An 18,961-nucleotide genomic window follows, 5' to 3' on the forward strand; every position below is an offset into this window, starting at 1 on the left:
TCCACAACACCTCCAAGTTCAAAGTTGGAAAGTTTCGTTTAGTCGGCGCAACATCTGCCTCCACGTTCAGCTCGCTTCAAGCATCAATACTTCTTTTCTGGAAACCAAACTTCATCACCTCGTTACCGCACCTAATCTTCCTTGACTTGTAACAGTGACCTCGTGCTCTTTCTTGTCGCCAACCAGAAGGTCCTCCCATTCTATATTCTCAACCTTGTATACTAGTTTAAATATTATAGTAAATTAAGTCTTTCTCATTTGCAACCTATTCAATCTTCTCTTTTGCGATAGCTGTTCTATATTGACTGAGCAATGGTCTTGTTATGGCTCTTTGAATCAATACTCGTTGGCGTCATCATGTGTTTCTTTTCTGGACACTCGTGTGTGACGTTTGCCCATGGTCTGATCACGTGCTGGAGTCGCGATCCAAATGGTCACCTTTCTTGTTTGAGCTTCGAGCTGCATGCAGGAGGATCTGGGAGTGGCAGGGACATCCCACCCCATCCTTCTTACTCAAGCGGGAACAGTAACCTTGTCTGTCAGTGGGAAAGTTTTGCGGCTTGAGCGCGACTTGTCCACTATACCAAGGAGATGTGTGTGTGTGTGTGTGTGTGTGTGTGTGTGTGTGTGTGTGTGTGTGTGTGTGCAAAGATAAATAATTTATTTTTCTTCTTCTTCTTCTTCTTCTTCTTCTTCTTCTTCTTCTTTTCATTAATATTAGTATTCTTCTATTCATTAATATTAGTATTGATATAAATGTTTTGCTGTTATTATTATTATTATTATTATTATTATTATTATTATTATTATTATTATTATTATTATTATTATTATTATTATTATTATTATTATTATTATTATTATTATTATTATTATTATCATTATTGTTATTATTATCCTCTTCCTCCTCCTTATCATCATCATCATCATCATCATCATCATCATCATCATTATAAGTACTATAGTATTATTATTATTATTCCCCGCACAGGAGTGGACACAAGGCGAGGAGATTCTGTGTGTCTGTCTTCCAGCGTCTGTGCCAGTCTGTGTGTGTGTTTGTCTGCGTGTTGCTGCTCCGGCCGTCGGTGTGTGGTAAGTGTGACTCAGGTTCAGTCTCGGGATCAAGGGGATTAAGTCAACAAAGGCGATTATCATAAAGTACTTCACTGATAATGGAGAACTCACTGCACTGCCAACTAGCTATATCGATTCAGGTTCCAGGATATAGATAAGAACTGGTTTAACATGTATGGTGGATTTGATGTGGTTTCGTTTGATTTGGTTTAAGTTGGGTTGTTTTACTGTGCTCTGGTTTGGTTAGAATTGGTTTTGTTGGTTAGATTGGTTTACAGATTTAATGATGATAGGTTTGATTTGGTTTTGTCGGGTATGATTTGGTTTTGTTTGGTTTGAATTGGTTTTGTCTGGTTTGAATTGGTTTTGTCTGGTTTGAATTGGTTTTGTCCGGTTTAATTTGGTTTTGTCTGGTTTAATTTGGTTTTGTCTGGTTTAATTTGGTTTTGTCTGGTTTGATTTAGTTTTGTCTGGTTTAATTTGGTTTTGTCTGGTTTAATTTGGTTTTGTCTGGTTTGATTTGGTTTTGTCTGGTTTGATTTAGTTTTGTCTGGTTTAATTTGGTTTTGTCTGGTTTAATTTGGTTTTGTCTGGTTTGATTTAGTTTTGTCTGGTTTAATTTGGTTTTGTCTGGTTTGATTTAGTTTTGTCTGGTTTGATTTAGTTTTGTCTGGTTTAATTTGGTTTTGTCTGGTTTGATTTGGTTTTTGTCTGGTTTGATCTGGTTTTGTTCAGTTTGATTTAGTTTTCTCGGGTCTGATTTGGTTTTATAAGGTTTAGTTTGGGCAATTATAGGTTAGGTTAGCTTAAGTTGGGTTCGGTTCAACGTTGCCAGATTGTCGTACTCAGCCGATTATATTTCCCGACTTCCTACCCCTAAACTGTCTTCTGGGCTCCATTAACGAAACTCATTTATAGTTATCGTTAAAAGAATTAGATCCTGATGTTTCTTGGCAATAGTTAGGCGTCAGAAACCGGTAAATACTGTGCTCTGAGTGCGACAATCTGGCAACGGTGGTTCGGCTGGTTAACAAAGGCGATGCTGCTACGTCTGGCTTCGTCTCGTTTTGTTAGCTGAGGATTTATTAAGTTTAGTTTGTATTGATTGGGTTAGATTACGTTTGGTTAGGATAGTTAACAAAAACGGTGTTGGTAAGGAAACAATACTGAAAAATATATGATAGAACATGCTGCAGTAGGTTCAGACAAGTTGAAGAAGGAAATATGCACAAATTGGCTTTCAAATAACATGGAGGATGAGTGGAACAAATCAATCATTTCTGCAGCTAATGCATATACAAAAAAAGACACAAGTTATAGATCAAATCAGGAATAATGATGAAAGATAATCTAGAACGCGTTAAGAAATAGGACACTGAAGGGATATAAGATAATAAGCAGTTGTCTTGTTGAAAGGAAATACAGCTAATACGTAAGTTATGGTTACTGCCTCAACAATGGAAGATATAAGATAATCGAGTACGAGTTAACAAATAGGGCAGTGAACGAATGGAAGAAAATAAGCAGTTGTGTTAAAGGAAATCTAACTAAAACATACGTTACCAATAAATTATGGCGCAATAATAAAATGTAATCAAGAATGTGATAACAAATAGGGTGATGAATGAATGGGAGATATAAACAGTTATGTTGTTGAAGGAAATGCGAATAAGACATAAATTAAAGATAAATATAACGGTCGGTAATGAGAGATGGACAAAAAAAGGGTTAATAAACAGAGCGGTGAATAAATGGAAGAAAATGAGAGTGGTGTTGTATAAGAAAATACGATTGAAAGCCACAAATGGATGCAAGATACTGGATGAAAAGGACGATGTGTGTGTGTGTGTGTGTGTGTGTGTGTGTGTGTGTGTGTGTGTGTGTGAGAGAGAGAGAGAGAGTGTGTGTGTGTGTGTGTGTGTGTGTGTGTGTGTGTGTGTGTGTGTGTGTGTGTGTGTGTGTGAATTATTTAAGGTGTTAATGCCAAGCTCTTGGTTAGCAGATGGTCAGAGCACAGCGGGGTGGAGGGAGCAGGGCCTCTCTCTAATGGTCTTCCACCCGGCGCTCATATGGCGCCATCGCATATTGTTGTTGTTTTTTTAACTCTGTAACATTTTGATTTGGTCTTGAGTTCAAATCCCTACCCGGGCAGTCGGAGAGCAACTCACCCTCCCTTTCAGACTGGTCCATAATTGGGTGCTGGGGAAACTTGGGGAAAGTAAACTGTGGTAACCCGGGTGTCACACTGGCGTTGTGCCCGGGATGATGGGTTTTTCCTGCCACATGCTCAAGGGACAATGGAACGGTGACGAGCACAGGGGCCACGCGCAGCTGTAGCGAATGCCCCACATTTTACCTTTACCTTTACAATTACCTTTACATCTTGTCATGCCGAAACGACCTTGTCCATCCTGCCCATCACCTTGTCAGCCCCGGCTCCCTTCGCCTTACCACCCACACCTTCCCATGTCCCAGCCCCCGCGAGGACCTTCCTGGGGCGGCGGCATGTGAGCCACGTTCCGCGCTGCTCGGCCTTGGTCACGTGTTATGCAGTGCTATCTGTGAATGCACGACAGGACGGGGACAGCACGTTTGATAAATGACTCTCTCTCTCTCTCTCTCTCTCTCTCTCTCTCTCTCTCTCTCTCTCTCTCTCTCTCTCCAGTAGCAACTTTTTTCGTCCCCCTTTATCATAACCGAGTCTTATGGCATTGCTTTTATAATTTTTTTTCTTTGCTTGTCATTCTCATAGTTTGAAAGGAAAAATTACCTAGTGTATCAAGTATTGAGATGGATAGATTTCTATTACTACTACTACTACTACTACTACTACTACTGCTCAATTAACATCAATTGCCTTTTGCTATATCGATTATATGTCACTTCAAAGTTGTCCGTTAAATTGAAGGTTCAGTGTAATGAGTGGAGAAGAGGAGTGTGTAGGACGGCAAATAAAGAGGAGGAAGTGCAAGGTGGAAGGAAGAGAGGGAGACGAAGGACGAGGTGGATGTATTGTGTGAAGGACGAGGTGGATGTATTGTGTGAAGGACGAGGTGGATGTATTGTGTGAAGGACGAGGTGGATGTATTGTGTGAAGGACGAGGTGGATGTATTGTGTGAAGGACGAGGTGGATGTATTGTGTGAAGGACGAGGTGGATGTATTGTGTGAAGGACGAGGGATGTATGAAGAGGTGGATGTATTGTGGAGACAGGGTGGATGTATTGTGTGAAGGACGAGGTGGATGTATTGTGAAGAGAGGGAGGAAGAGAGAGAGAGAGGGAGGAAGAGAGAGAGAGAGAGAGAGAGAGAGAGAGAGAGAGAGAGAGAGAGAGAGAGAGAGAGAGAGAGAGAGAGAGAGAGAGAGAGAGAGAGAGAGAGAGAGAGAGAGAGAGAGAGAGAGATTGTATAAAGAAAGACATGAAAAAAAAAAATTATCAGCGGCCTGTGTAGGAAGGCAAATAATGAAAATGGACGAACGAGAGGAAAACCTTGGAAGAGGTGAATGGTTTGCCTAAATCAAAAAGAAAAAACATAAATGAACAAATAAAAAATAGATAAACTTCAATTGAGGAGACTTAACACACAAACGCGACTCAAGTTAACTTATATAATGCTAAAAGAAAAAAGGAGAGAAAGCGGAGTGTATTAGTTAAGCAGGCACCCGAGGAGACTCACCTACTTCTCCGTACTAAAAAGAAGGTTCGATGGTTTACGGTCACGGTTCCTGGAAGAAGATAAACAACAAATCCAGGAAAAGTATCGCCCTTTACTTATTATCCTGGAACTCGTGTGTGTGTGTGTGTGTGTGTGTGTGTGTGTGTGTGTGTGTGTGTGTAGCTATATTTTAGGAGTTCATTATCGCTGTATTGATGTGTTGATTGCGTAACTCTTTCTCTCTCTCAACCTGTTACCTTTCGTCTCTCTCTCTCTCTCTCTCTCTCTCTCTCTCTCTCTCTCTCTCTCTCTCTCTCTCTCTCTATCGCGTGTCTGTCACAAATTTAGATAGTGTGTGTGTGTGTGTGTGTGTGTGTGTGTGTGTGTGTGTGTGTGTGTGTGTGTGTGTGTGTGTGTGAGAGAGAGAGAGAGAGAGAGAGAGAGAGAGATAACCCCCAACACACACACACATTAAAAATTTAGCAACACAGTAGATCACATAAAGGACAGGAATGTGTGTGTTTATGCTTTCCACACACACACACACACACACACACACACACACACACACACACACACACACACACACACACACATAAAGGCCACGTGACGTACAGGAAGTTACTAATACGCGTGTGACTTTAGTAGTGGCAGCCGTAGTAGTAGTAGTAGTAGTAGTAGCAGCAGTAGTAGTAGTAGTAGTAGTAGTAGTAGTAGTAGTGGTAGTAACAATCTTTCCTCCTTCATAAATGTTTCATACCGTAAATCTCTCTGCAATATAGATGGATAATTACATCTTCCTCCTTTTCCTCCTTCTCCCCCTCCTCCTCCTCCTCCTTCCCTTCCTCCTCCTCCTCCTCCTCCTCTTCCTCCCACGTAATCAATCCAGTACCTGCCGGATTTCTCCCTCGATAAATTCTTCCTTTAACCAACAGGACATGCCAAGTAACTTCCTCCTTTGGACAGTACTCACTCGTTCCTGCTGTCCTTGTTGTTGTTGTTGTTGTTGTTGTTGTTGTTGTTGTTGTTTTATTTTTATTTTATTTTTGTTCTTCATGTTTTTTTTGCTTTATTTTTGTGGTTCACTATTTTCTTCCTCATATTTTCATTGTCATTCCTCCTTTTCTTTTCATTCTTCATCTATTGTTACTTTTCCTTTTCGGTTTTCTTTTTTTTTTGTTCAGTTATTCTTTTTCTTCTTCTCCCCCTCCTCCTCCTCCTCCTCCTTCTCCCCTTCCTCCTTTTTTTCTCCTTTTTTTTCCATTTCTTTTCTGTAATTGTCACTTTCTCATTTTTTTGTCTTTGTTTGTGTGTTGTTTTCTTTTTTCTCATTTACTTCCTACTATTCCTTATTACCCCATTTTCCTTCCTTCTTCCTCCTCCTCCTCTTCTTCCTCCTGTATGCCGACCTGTTGCTGCCTCATTCTACAGAGTTTAGGTTCCTTCTTCATCATCCTCCTTTCTTTCGCATCCCTTCTCCATTCTTTTCTTTATCTTATTTTCTCTTCTTCCTCCTCTTCCTCATTCTCTTCTGTTCTTTCGTCTTTTACTTCAGTTTATTCTATTGTTTTACTGTGCTGTATTTTGTTATCTTCCTTCTCCTCTTTATCCTCCTCCTGTTTCTCCTCCTCCTCCTCCTCCTATCCCCATTCCCCCTCCCCCTCTTCCTTCTCTTCCTCTCCTGTTTGTCCCTTTATTAAATTCCTTCCCGTCTCTCATAATTCTTCTATTTTTCTTTTTTTATTTTCTTTCATAGCATCCTAATCATTTCATACATTCCTCTCACTCTCGTTCCCAATATTTTTCCTCCTCCTCCTTCTCCTCCTCCTCCATTAAAAAGCTTTCTCCCAAGTCACGTTTATTTTTTTTTCCTTCTTCTCTGACACCCTTTCTCATTGTCCTCGTTTTTTTTCCCTTCTTTTCTGACACACTTTCCCCATTGTCCTCGTCCTTAAATTCTCAATACTCAATCGACACTTTCGTCATTAGGTTCCCTCCCTTCTCCCGCTGTATATGGCACTGTATCGGCACTGTATTGATAGTGCGTTGTTGTTGTATGCGTCACTGTACCCCTTCCTTCATTATGTTCTCAATCACTGTCCATACTAAGCTTTCATTGACTCCCATATTTCTGCTCTAAGCCTTTCATCTCTCTACGTGTGTGTGTGTGTGTGTGTGTGTGTGTGTGTGTACTCGTATATATCATTAACAGCCATTATGGAAGGGTTCTGTTTCTCTGTCTCTGTGTGTCTGTTTGTCTGTCTGTCTTTCCGTCTTTGTATCTCTGTTTGTCTCCATCTGTTTCTCTCTCTCTCTCTTTCCTGCCCCGGCATATGACCACAGATGTTGCGCCGACTAAACGAAACTTTCCAACTTTTTCTCTTTCCTGTCTCATATAATGTTATCTGTATTGCTTTTTAATTATTTTTTTGTTCTTAATTTTTATGTTGCTACTACTACTACTACTACTACTACTACTATTTATACTGTCCCTTTTTACGGTGGTCCTATTAATACATTATTGCATGACCTACTAACACACATACTCACGCATTCACACACACACACACACACACACACACACACACACACACACACACACACACACACACACACACACACACACACACACACACTCGAGTCCTAGAGAATTATGAAAGAACGGTGATATAAAAAGGCACATGTGTGTGTGTGTGTGTGTGTGTGTGTGTGTGTGTGTGTGTGTGTGTGTGTGTGTGTGTTTGAACATCTGTAGTGATAGTAGTAGTAGTAGTAGTAGTAGTAGTAGTAGTAGTAGTAGTAGAAATAGTAGTGCTTGAAGACAAGAGCTCCAAATAACTTTAAAAATAACCTTTTGAAGAAAACACTAAGTCATTGTTCCCGAAGTTTCTTAATATCCGAAACTATCAAACAATGTGTGTCATGTCCTGCTCGTAATGGTGTGCGCGGCGCAGCTATTGTTCCGTCCACGCACTGCTTGTCTTGACTCAGAAAATACTCTTGCCCGATGAAAGGCATAAAATAGGAGCTATTAAGGTAGGCATTGTTTGTAATTGTTGATTTAAGCTAAGTAGGAGTTCTTTATATAAAATCTCATTGAATAAAGGATCGTTAAATATAGATTCGTTAAATAGGAGATCGTGAAAAAGAGGTTCGTTAAAGCAAAGGTAGAGGTGCAGATCGGGGCATTTACTTCAGCTGCGCGTGGCCTCGGTGCTCATATCCGTCACATCGACCCTTGAGCCTAAAGTCGCCAAGAGCCCACTACACCAGGAGGCGGTGGCTGAGTCGACAGAGTGACGGCGCCGCGTTCAGGAGGACGCGAGTTCAATCCCCGCCCGGTGCCACCAAGCTGGGATTTTTAAGCCTCCGCCGAGTGGCTTAAAACTACCCACATGCTGTCCAGAAGACCACCTATCAACCTGGACTCTAGATTCTAGGATTAAAGATGAGCTCCGGGAGGGCAGCATGAGCCAGTGCAAGATGGCGCCACTATAAACACTCGCCTGCGCCAGAACGGGCTGGGCCGACCATCAGGCCCCACCGGGAAGAAGCCTTGGGCCGACCATCAGGCCCCACCGGGAAGAAGCCTTGGGCCGACCATCAGGATCCACCGGGAAGAAGCCTACCGACGCAATAGGCCGCGACGTAAAAAAAAAAAAAAAAAAAAAAAAGTGTGGCATCCGGTTTGCCAGTTTAATTTCCTTAGGTTTCCCCAGGTGCCCTTTTATTGACCTATCGGAAAGGGAGGATGAACCGTTGGGTGAGTTGCATGATGAATGCCCGAGCCGGGAATCCCAACTAAGCAAGCGAATTTGTAGGTCGGCGTGCTAGCTACTGCACGGCGGAGGTTGAGTTGGTGTTCGTGAAATCCAGTTTGATGTACTCGGAAAGTCCTGATAACAGCGCCCGACGTGCGAAGGGCTTCCCCACAATAGGAAAGGAAGGACAGGTTGGAGATGATGAAACTCACTCTCACCTCCTACATCCTGTGTGTGTGTGGGGGTGGGGGGGGGGGGGTTATTTTTATAATTATTTTTTATTAGCATTAGTAGCAGCAGCAGTAGTAGTAGCAATAGCAGCAGTAGTAGTAGTAGTAGTAGCAGTAGTAGTAGTAGTAGTAGTAGTAGTAGTAGTAGTAGTAGTAGTAGTAGTAGTAGTAGTGGCAGTAGTAGTAGTTACTTTAGTTAAGTGTAAAATTATTCTGTTATTTTTTCTCCTCCTCCTCCTCCTCCTCCTCCTCCTCCTCCTCCTCCTCCTCCTCCTATTCCTCCTCCTCCTCCTCCTCCTACTCCTCCTCCTCCTCCTCCTCCTCCTCCTATTCCTCCTCCTCCTCCTCCTCCTCCTCCTCCTCCTCCTCCTCCTCCTCCTCCTCCTCCTCCTCCTCCTCCCCCCCCTGAGAACAATGGGCTGACAAAGACGGGATCGAACCATTGCACAAAACACAAATTAAAAAGCTTGATAACGAAAAGCTCGTGACAGACATTTTTTTCTCCTGTCTTTTTTATATTTATTATTTTTCTTGTTATTTTGCGTTCTCACTTTCTTGGCATATCTCTCTCTCTCTCTCTCTCTCTCTCTCTCTCTCTCTCTCTCTCTCTCTCTCTCTCTCTCTCTCTCTCTCTCTCTCTCTCTCTCTCTCTCTCTCTCTCTCTCTCTCTCTCTCTCTCTCTCTCTCTCTCATTTGGGTACGTAACACATTATATGTAAGGAGAGAGAGAGAGAGAGGACTTACGAAAGTGAGAGTTTTATAACCATGTACATGGCGTGTGTGTGTGTGTGTGTGTGTTTCTGCGCGTGCCCGTTACATAATGGAGGAACAACAACAACAACAACAACAACAAACACTCCTCCTCCTCCTCCTCCTCCTCCTACTACTACTACTACTACTACTACTACTACTACTACTACTACTACTACTACTACTACTACTACTACTACTACTACTACTACTACTACTACTTCTACTACTACTACTATTACTACTATCACTACTACTACTACTACTACTACTACTGCTACTACTACTATTATACCACTATTAGGTATTCTTCACTATTAGGCGGGGCTCGAACGTGCCTGATGTGTGGGTGTGGACAGATCGCCTCGTTAGCCACGCCGCCACCGTTCCCTTTACACGTTGGAACCACAGCGCGAGGTCTCTTGTTAAAAGGCTTATCAGTCGGTCAATACAACACAACAAACATTTCATTTTTTCATGTGCCGGAATTTTTTATAATGTTGCCGGCCGTTGTCATTCTGGGGCGTGTGTGTTCTATGGGTCGTATTTTAAAAGATTTCGTCGCCCAAGTTCACAAATTTGATAAGGCTTTCGTATGAGTTTAGGGCATTTCCAGTAGTAGTTTTATGACCCTGGTAGTTTGATCCTTCTTCAGCAGCTTGAGCCTAAAGAAACACTCATTGGAACCCAATTGATCACCTTTTTGGGCTTTGGAAATAGTTGATGTGAGAGCCGATAACGTTTAACAATACCAACCTAAGTTTCGCCTTAAATTCTCCGCCTCTACCACAAGCTGACCGGGAAAGAAGAGAGCGTCGATGGATTTCTCGGGATGTAGGAAAAGGTTGCAGGAAGATTGTTGATGAAGGTACATACCTGAAGGGGGACATGAGTGAGCGTCGATGGATTTCCCGAGGTGTAGGAAAATGATGCAGGAAGATTGTTGATGAAGGGACATACCTGAAGGGGGACATGAGTGAGCGTCGATGGATTTCCCGAGGTGTAGGAACATAATGCAGGAAGTGTTCTCATGAAGGGATGTACCTGAAGCGTCGGGCGAGTCTGCATTGCGTCATCGTCTTTGTGTCTGGGCCAGGGTTCCAGAGGCTGTTTTGCGCCACGTGTTGATGGATGCTGTGTCTTTATTATTATTATTATTATTATTATTATTATTATTATTATTATTATTATTATTATTATTATTATTATTATTATTGTTATTATTATTATTGTTATTATTGTTTGGCACTATCGCGACCTTCCTGGCTAAAGAGGTTTCGAATGATAAGTTTTGCACGGTCGTGTGAGAAGAAAACAATAGTATGGACACACACACACACACACACACACACACACACACACACACACACACACACACTACTACTACAACTACTACTACTACTACTACTACTACTACTACTACTACTACTACTACTACTACTACTACTACTACCTCTACTACTACTACTACTACTACTACTACTACTACTACTACTACTACTACTACCACTACTACTACTACTACTACTACTACTACTACTGATTCTGCCATCCTCCTCCCCTTCTCTCTCTCTCTCTCTCTCTCTCTCTCTCTCTCTACTACTCTCTACTCTCTCTCTCTCTCATGATGAGTAGGAAGAAATTAAGAGAGAGAGAGAACTAATTGAGATAAATGATCTCTCTCTCTCTCTCTCTCTCTCTCTCTCTCTCTCTCTCTCTCTCTCTATCTATCTGTTGCCTATCCCTCTATCTATCTATTTATCATTATTATTCTTTATCTTTATTTTCTAGTAACTTACGTATATCTATATCTATCTATCGACCTATCTATCTATCTATCTATCTATCTATCTACATGTGTCTCTCCATACATCTGTCTACTAACCCACGTATATAAATCTATCTATGCATTATTCTCTGTCTGTCTGTCTCTTTATGTATGTGTCTATCTCTTTCTATCTATTGTGCTTATCCATATTCTACTAACTTACGCATATGAATCCTGGGCTGACTTCATTTTCATTAATTTGTGGTCAAGGGCAGACTGATGAAGTGAGTTATTTCTCCCTCCTCTTCCCCCTCCTCCTCCTCCTCTTCCTCCTTCTCCTCATCATCCTTTTTTATCGTGCTTTTTTATTAGTGTGTGGGTGTGTGGGTGTGTGTGTGTGTGGGTGTGTCTCATTAGGTGGATGTAAAGATGAGAGACATATAGGAATGAAGAGAGGAAGGGGAAGAATAAGGAAAGGTCGAGGAACAGAAAGAATAAAATAAGTGAAGAAGGAGGAAGGAAAGAAAGAAAAGAAGGAAATGTCGTAGGAAGGAAAGAGGGAAGGGAGAGAAGCAGGACGGAAAAGAGGAAAAAAAAAAAGGATGGGAAGCAGGAGATGAGGAAGAAAATAAGAATAAAAGCAATAAAAAAGAGAAGAAAGAAAGGCTGAGAAGGAGGAGGGAAGAGAATAAATGTGTGTGTGTGTGTGTGTGTGTGTGTGTGTGTGTGTGTGTGTGTGTGTGTGTGTGTGTGTGTCTGTGTGTGTGTCTGTGTCTGCAAGTTTTAAATAGTTCCGCTCATTATATCTGGTCATTTGCATTTATAATTAATCTCAAGAAAAAAAAGTGTATTTCTCAGTAACTTGATGATGGCGGGTTTCCAAGTATGTGTGACCCAATGCCTCGCCTGGCTTTCTTTCGTCATTCGGTAACCTGATTTTTCTTCTCTTCCCAATTATGTGTCACCCACGTGGTTCTCTAATTTGCTTCATTATTCAACGCAGCACTTATCTAGGTCTTATCTTGTATATATTTCAGCATCTTCGTGTGTGTGTGTGTGTGTGTGTGTGTGTGTGTGTGTGTGTGTGTGTGTGTTTTAGGGGGGATTAAGGTTACATGCCGTCTGTTGGATATGGTGAATTATGTGCTATTTTTCGTTTTTTATTCTATTTTATATGCTATCTTTTCCCATGTTAGTTAGTTATTCGTTATATTTTGTTATTTTTATTATTCTTGTGCTATTATTTGATATTGTGAATTGTTTGTTTGTTATTATTTATTTATTTAGTTGCTACTTTTTTGCTGTTTTCCTTCCTGCCTTTCTCCCTTCCCTCTTTTCCTTCCTACGACAAACCCACCAATATTATACAGTTTTAACGGTAACTTTAATTTGCTACCGTTATTTGTGTGGTTACGACAGTCTTGGAGCCTAAATATAAATGCAATGTTCAGAGTACGACACTTTGGGAACGCTGATACAAACCCAACGCCACAGCCACACACTTAGGGCCAGTTTCACAGTTCCCATGATGGGTTAGTAAGCTCCCAAACCAATACCAGAGCCTTCGAAATTTCCTTGTATAGTGTCTGGTGTTTATATTTAAGTTCACAAATTTGATGAAACTATACAGGAAAAGTCTTGTGTATTTAGCGTGGGATCGAAGACCTCACCATTTTGGATTGTATGGGATTCTATAGTTTGGTTCGGGCTGTTACGAAGACACTGTGTTGGACTGTGAAATCGGCTCTTAATGTAACTTTCCCTCGACCAATTTTCTCCATAATATTACTAACAGTGAAAACATTACATGTCTGGCTAATACAACTGGAACTGATCTTTAGGGAATGGTCTAGGAAGGCAGAACTTACTATATAGGCATTAATCATAAATGGTAATATGAAATATTTGATGTGAGAGACGGAAGCCTTTAACCAGGTAGCTGCAGGGATCACGTTTCTTAAATGCCCCTCTAAGCGAGAAAAATGAGAAAAAATCATCACTCACACAAACCATTTCATAATATATATCAACGCATTTGTGATCAGTTTATGCATCATCTATTTTGGGGGGTTTATATCATGGCAAAAATGTGGCTCGTCGCTGTTACACGATAAAGCCACAAATTTGGCCCGTCGCTGCTACACGATAAAGCCACAAATTTGGCCCGTCGCTGCTACACGATAAAGCCACAAATTTGGCCCGTCGCTGCTACACGATAAAGCCACAAATTTGGCCCGTCGCTGCTACCGGGTTAAGTATATGGACCTTTTTCAGCTGTCCGCGCAGAGGTGGTGAGTTCGAGCCTGGCCGACACGGAGGAGACACTGGCTGACCTGAACCATGAGTGCGTGCGGGAGTGCGTGGCGGGGGAGAGCAAGGTGTGCTACTACAAGTTCACGGTAAGTCTTTAGGGGTGGAAAGATAAATAAAGGTAAGTAGGTAGGTAGGTAGGGAGATTGATAGGGAGGAATTGTCACGGTAAGCTACGATAGATAGACCAATAGATAAATAGATAGATGGATAAGTAGAATGATTGATTGAGTGATTGATTAAGTAGGCACACACACACACACACACACACACACACACACACACACACACACACACACGCACACACGGCCAGACAGACATGGCTAGACAGACAAATGCGCAAATGAGGCAATTACGCAAATACCTCACGCACACACACACACACACACACACACACACACACACACACACACACACACACACACACACACACACACACACACACACAGGGCAAGTGGGAAAACTATCTCTCCACTGCCACTACTGCCTACCAACATTTCTTCCCTGCCTGAAAAGCGCCTTGCCACCCACCCACCGATCAGACCCGCCATGGATCACAGGACGCACCAAACGCCTCATGCAAGAGCGAGACGCAACATTCCGATTCCACAACACAACCAAATACAGATCACTCGGAAATGCAGTCAGCCGGGAAATTAAACAAGCCAAGTTATTTTTCGCCAACAAACTGAAAAACATCCAACCCAGTCAGTGGTTTGGTAATGTACCGGAATTATGTGTTTTGACCCCCCGGCCAGGCTCGTTCCCATGCACCAGCCACTTGACCCTGGGGGAAGCAGCCGAGGCCCTTAACGACCACTTCGGCTCGATCTGCCAGCAACTGACCCCCCCCCCTCCCCCCCCTGGCCCCCACCCTCCTTCCCGCCTACCTACTGGCCGCACCACACCACCAGTTATTAACCAGTTTGAAGTTCACCGCAGACTACTAAACTTAAGAATTAAAAGATCCATCACCGTTACAGACATTTTTTTTTTTTTTACTGCAAAGGAGACCGCACAAGGGCACACATAAAAAAAGAAAACAATAAGAAAAAGCCCGCTACTTGATCCTCCTGTCAAAGAATTTACAGCAGAACTGGCCATTCCTCTGACCTCCATAATCAACGCCTCACTTCAACAGTCCTAGTGCCAATCCACCTGGAAATCATCTTACATCACCCCCATCGCAGAAAACGCATACTCCACCACCTTCAGCGACCCAAACCCGCACCGACCGTTCTAAGCACAGCACCTTCCCCACGCTAGCCAGACTTATTAACCACCATTGACGACTCTCCTAGTCTTGTCTCACTAGTCACTTTTATCATTATTTTAAAGAGATTCCCCCAACTTTTGTCATGAAGTATCTGTTTTCTGTGTTTTACATTTTCCCTTTTATCTTACATTTTACAAAACATTTTACATTGGTGCTGTTTTACTGCCCTATTAATTATGATTCTTTTTATTTTTAATCTTAAATTCTTGTGCATATTTTCAGACGTTGGTTGCCCATGTCCATTAATAAACCGTTAGTTGTTGTTGTTGTTATTATTATTATTATTATTATTATTATTATTATTATTATTATTATTATTATTATTATTATCATTATCATTATTATTATTATTATTATGATGATGATGATGATGATGATGATTACACACACACACACACACACACACACACACACACACACACACACACACACACACACACACACACACACACACACATTGTAGCTCACTCGTTAAAGCTCTGCGCTGCCAGGCTACAGTTTGGGAGGATGAGGTTCAAGTCCCGACCGGGAGTTTTCCGCTGACAATGAGTGGTACTGTCCCCCCTTGAGCAGGAGGGATGGGGTGTGTGGCGTGTGAAGGTCCCGCCAGTGCCCAGAGATCGACTATAATGAGTTTGCTCGGGTCAGGAGGGTACTTTCTGACGATGACGAGTCCAGCTCTTGATGCAGCTGTGAAAAATTACACACACACACACACACACACACACACACACACACACACACACACACACACACACACACACACACACGTCATTAACCGTCTAATTAACCCAATAACGGGGTAATGTTTTGCTAATGACCACAAAGAGCTGACCTCCATCTTATGAGCTCCTGTGTGTGTGTGTGTGTGTGTGTGTGTGTGTGTGTGTGTGTTAACCAAGGAACAATTCATTTAACTCAACAATAAGGTAAAGAAAAAGAGAAAGAAATATAATAGCAGGAAGTAAATGTTATGCAATTTGTCCTGAAAAACTAGAAACAAAGAAAAGATTATATAAATAATGAGAAAAAAATAGAACTTCAGTACTTCACCCTACTGTAATTCACACCTGTCCTTTTACACCTGCCACTTCTACACCAGTACTCTCATACCTGTTCCATATTATGCCTTTTTACATTCATTTCCACAGCCCTTCCCTTGATTCCCATTCCCACAGCACTAACCTTTTTTATTACTATTCCGACAGCACTTTCCATTACACCTATTCCCACTGCCCTATTCCTAACACCTATTCCCATTGCACTTTCCCTTTCAGTTACTCCACTTCCCTATCCTTGCTCCCTTTCTCACTGCCTTATTCCTAACACCTATTCCCACTGCCCTATTCCTAACACCTATTCCCATTGCACTTTCCCTTTCAGTTACTCCACTTCCCTATCCTTGCTCCCTTTCTCACTGCCCTATTCCTAACACCTATTATCAATGCCTTATCATTCTCTTCCTATTCCCATACAGTCACTCCACCACCTATCCATTATATTTCTCTCCTAACAATCCTTAACTCCTTAACTCCTACACTCCTATACTCTCTATATTAACATCTCAGCTTTACATCTCTCCTCCACATCTCTCCATCACACCTCTCCATCACACTCCACTTCCCCCCCTCCCTACCCTCTCCCTATCTCACCTGCCCCCTCACCTGCCTTCCCGTCGCCAGGTGGAGTGGTACACAACCCTGGGCAAGGCGTGTTATAACTGCCCCTTCAACATGAGTGACTGCGCGCGACCCCACTGCGCCGCCGCCGATGGGTTTGAGCGCGCTATCGTGACCGTCAACCGCCGCCTTCCTGGGCCCGCCATGCACGTGAGTACTGATTGGGGGTTGACAGGTAGGTGGGTTGATGGGTGCACAGGTAGATAAACAGTTAAGTAGAAAGAAATTATATCAACAGTGGTGAGAGACTGATAGGTAAGGTTGATGGGTACAGAGGTAGAAAAACAGGTTGATTGATAGATGGGTACACAGGTAGATAAACAGGTAAGAAAAAGGGAATCATAAGCGTCCAGGTTCTTATCGCCATGCACCTAAGTAGTGGTTGAATTTTGGCAGTTAGGTGGGTGGATTGATGGTTGGCTACACAGGTAGAAATGCAGGCAGGTAGAAAGGAAATTTATGCGTACTGCTTTTTATCGTTCTGCGTATGTTTGATTTTTTTAAAGATTAATGTAAAAAAATAAGTTTGTTTCTGATTTGACTGGTCTTTTCTTTTTGCACATTAAAGCGAAAAAGACCCATCAACTTTGTATTTCTATGGGGAAAAAAATGTTTGAAATTCACATACTTAAATACGCAAGTACATACATACATACATACAGACAGACAGACAGATAGACACTGACAGGCGTACACACACACACACACACACACACACACACACACACACACACACACACACACACACACACACACACACACACACACACACACACACACACATACATACCGCTCCGCTGGCTCAAATGGTAGAGCGCTGCTCTGCCAGGCATCACGGTCTGACAGGGCGGCGGTTCGAGCCCGCTCAGGCCGGATTCTTTCCGTTGACTAGGAGTGGTTACTGTCCCCCCTTGAGCAAGGGGGATGGGGTGTGTGGTGTGTGAGGTCCTGGCAGTACCCAGAGATCGACTATAAAAGAGCATTTGCTCATGTTGGGAGGGTACCTGCTGGCGATTACGAGTCCAACTCGTGATCAGGCCGTGGTGAATTACACACACACACACACACACACACACACACACACACACACACACACACACACACACACACACACACACACACACACACACACACACTTGCACACATTATTTACCGATCATCAGTTTCAACACCTGTGCTCGTCGGTAAACCACGTTATCGCCCACTTTCACGCCAGAATGAAACCTGATGTCCTGATGCTATTGGTGATGGTTTTAGTATTGGCGTGAAAATTTGATGTTAGTTTTATGTTAGTTTTCGCATCTTTCCCGTGTACTTATTTTCCTCCTTTTATAGTTTCTCCTTCTCCTCCTCCTCCTCCTCCTCCTCCTCCTCTTTCATTTTCTCCTCCTTTTTATTCTTCGTTTTTTTTTCTCCCCTTTATTTTTTATCTCCTCTTCCTTCACCTTCCTCTTTTCTTTTATTTTTTCTCCTATTCTCTCCTTCCTCTGCCTCCTCCTTCCACTCCTTCATTTCCTCTTCCCTCTCCTCCTTCTCCTTCTCTGCCATTTTCTCCTACCCTTTTTTCTTCTCTACTCTGTCTATCTTCTTCCTTCACCTTCCTCTTTTTACACCATTGTTTTCTCCTTTTTCTTTTCTTTCTCTTCTTCCTCCTCCCATTCCTTCTTCTCTTTCTTCCTTCTTCCTTTTCCTCCTCTTTCATTTTCACCTCCTTCCCACTCTTCTTTATTTCTCTCTCTTCTGTTCTTTGTCTCCTTCTTTCACTTTCCTCTTTTCTTTCATTCCCCTTTTTCTCTTCCCCCATTCCTTCTTCTCTTCCCCCTTCCCTTTTCATACTCCTCCCTTTTCTCTTCCTCTATATCCATTTTATTCTCTTTCCTCTATTCGTTTTGTTATCTTTCTTCACTTTCCTCTTCTCTTTTCTTTGTTCTTCTTTTTCTCTTCTTCCTCTTCCTCCTCATCTCATTCCCTCTTCTCGTCCTTTTCGTGCTTTCCTCTATTCGTTCCACCAGGCTCCTTCAAGCTCTCCATTCTTCCGTGTCACCTCCTCCACTTCCTCCACCCTGACACGTAGAGAGAGAGAGAGGAGAGAGAGAGAGAGAGAGAGAGAGAGAGAGAGAGAGAGAGAGAGAGAGAGAGAGAGAGAGAGAGAGAGAGAGAGAGAGAGAGAGAGAGAGAGAGAGAGAGAGAGAATAAGTCGTGTCCTCAGGGAAGACTAACCCTTGATTGTGATGGTGTTAAGGTGATGTATGTGATTTTTTTTTCTTTTCTTTTCCCGTGTTGTGCGTTGTTATGGATGAGTCTCGTTCACACCAGATAAGACTCGCCCATAACATCGATGGTGTTGAGGCCTAAAGGTGATGTGTATTATTTTATTCTTTTTTTCTCTTGATTGTTATTATGCATGAGCCTCATTCACCCCAGATAAGACTCACCCATAATTTCGTCTTCCTT

The 18,961-nt window shown here is 42.3% G+C and overlaps 1 protein-coding gene across 1 annotated transcript in view; it reads left to right on the forward strand.

Annotated features, from left to right (window-relative positions):
* The window catches only part of LOC126981747 (uncharacterized), a 41,855-nt gene that overhangs the window by 3,734 nt on the left and 19,160 nt on the right, over positions 1-18,961 (forward strand). The window contains exons 2-4 of the mRNA XM_050833273.1: positions 992-1,095; positions 13,517-13,641; positions 16,511-16,657. Of these exons, the coding sequence (XP_050689230.1) occupies positions 992-1,095; positions 13,517-13,641; positions 16,511-16,657 (376 nt within the window). The remainder of the gene's footprint in view (positions 1-991; positions 1,096-13,516; positions 13,642-16,510; positions 16,658-18,961) is intronic.

Source organism: Eriocheir sinensis, chromosome 49 (assembly GCF_024679095.1).
Source record: "Eriocheir sinensis breed Jianghai 21 chromosome 49, ASM2467909v1, whole genome shotgun sequence".
Classification (NCBI taxonomy): Eukaryota; Metazoa; Arthropoda; class Malacostraca; order Decapoda; family Varunidae; genus Eriocheir; species Eriocheir sinensis.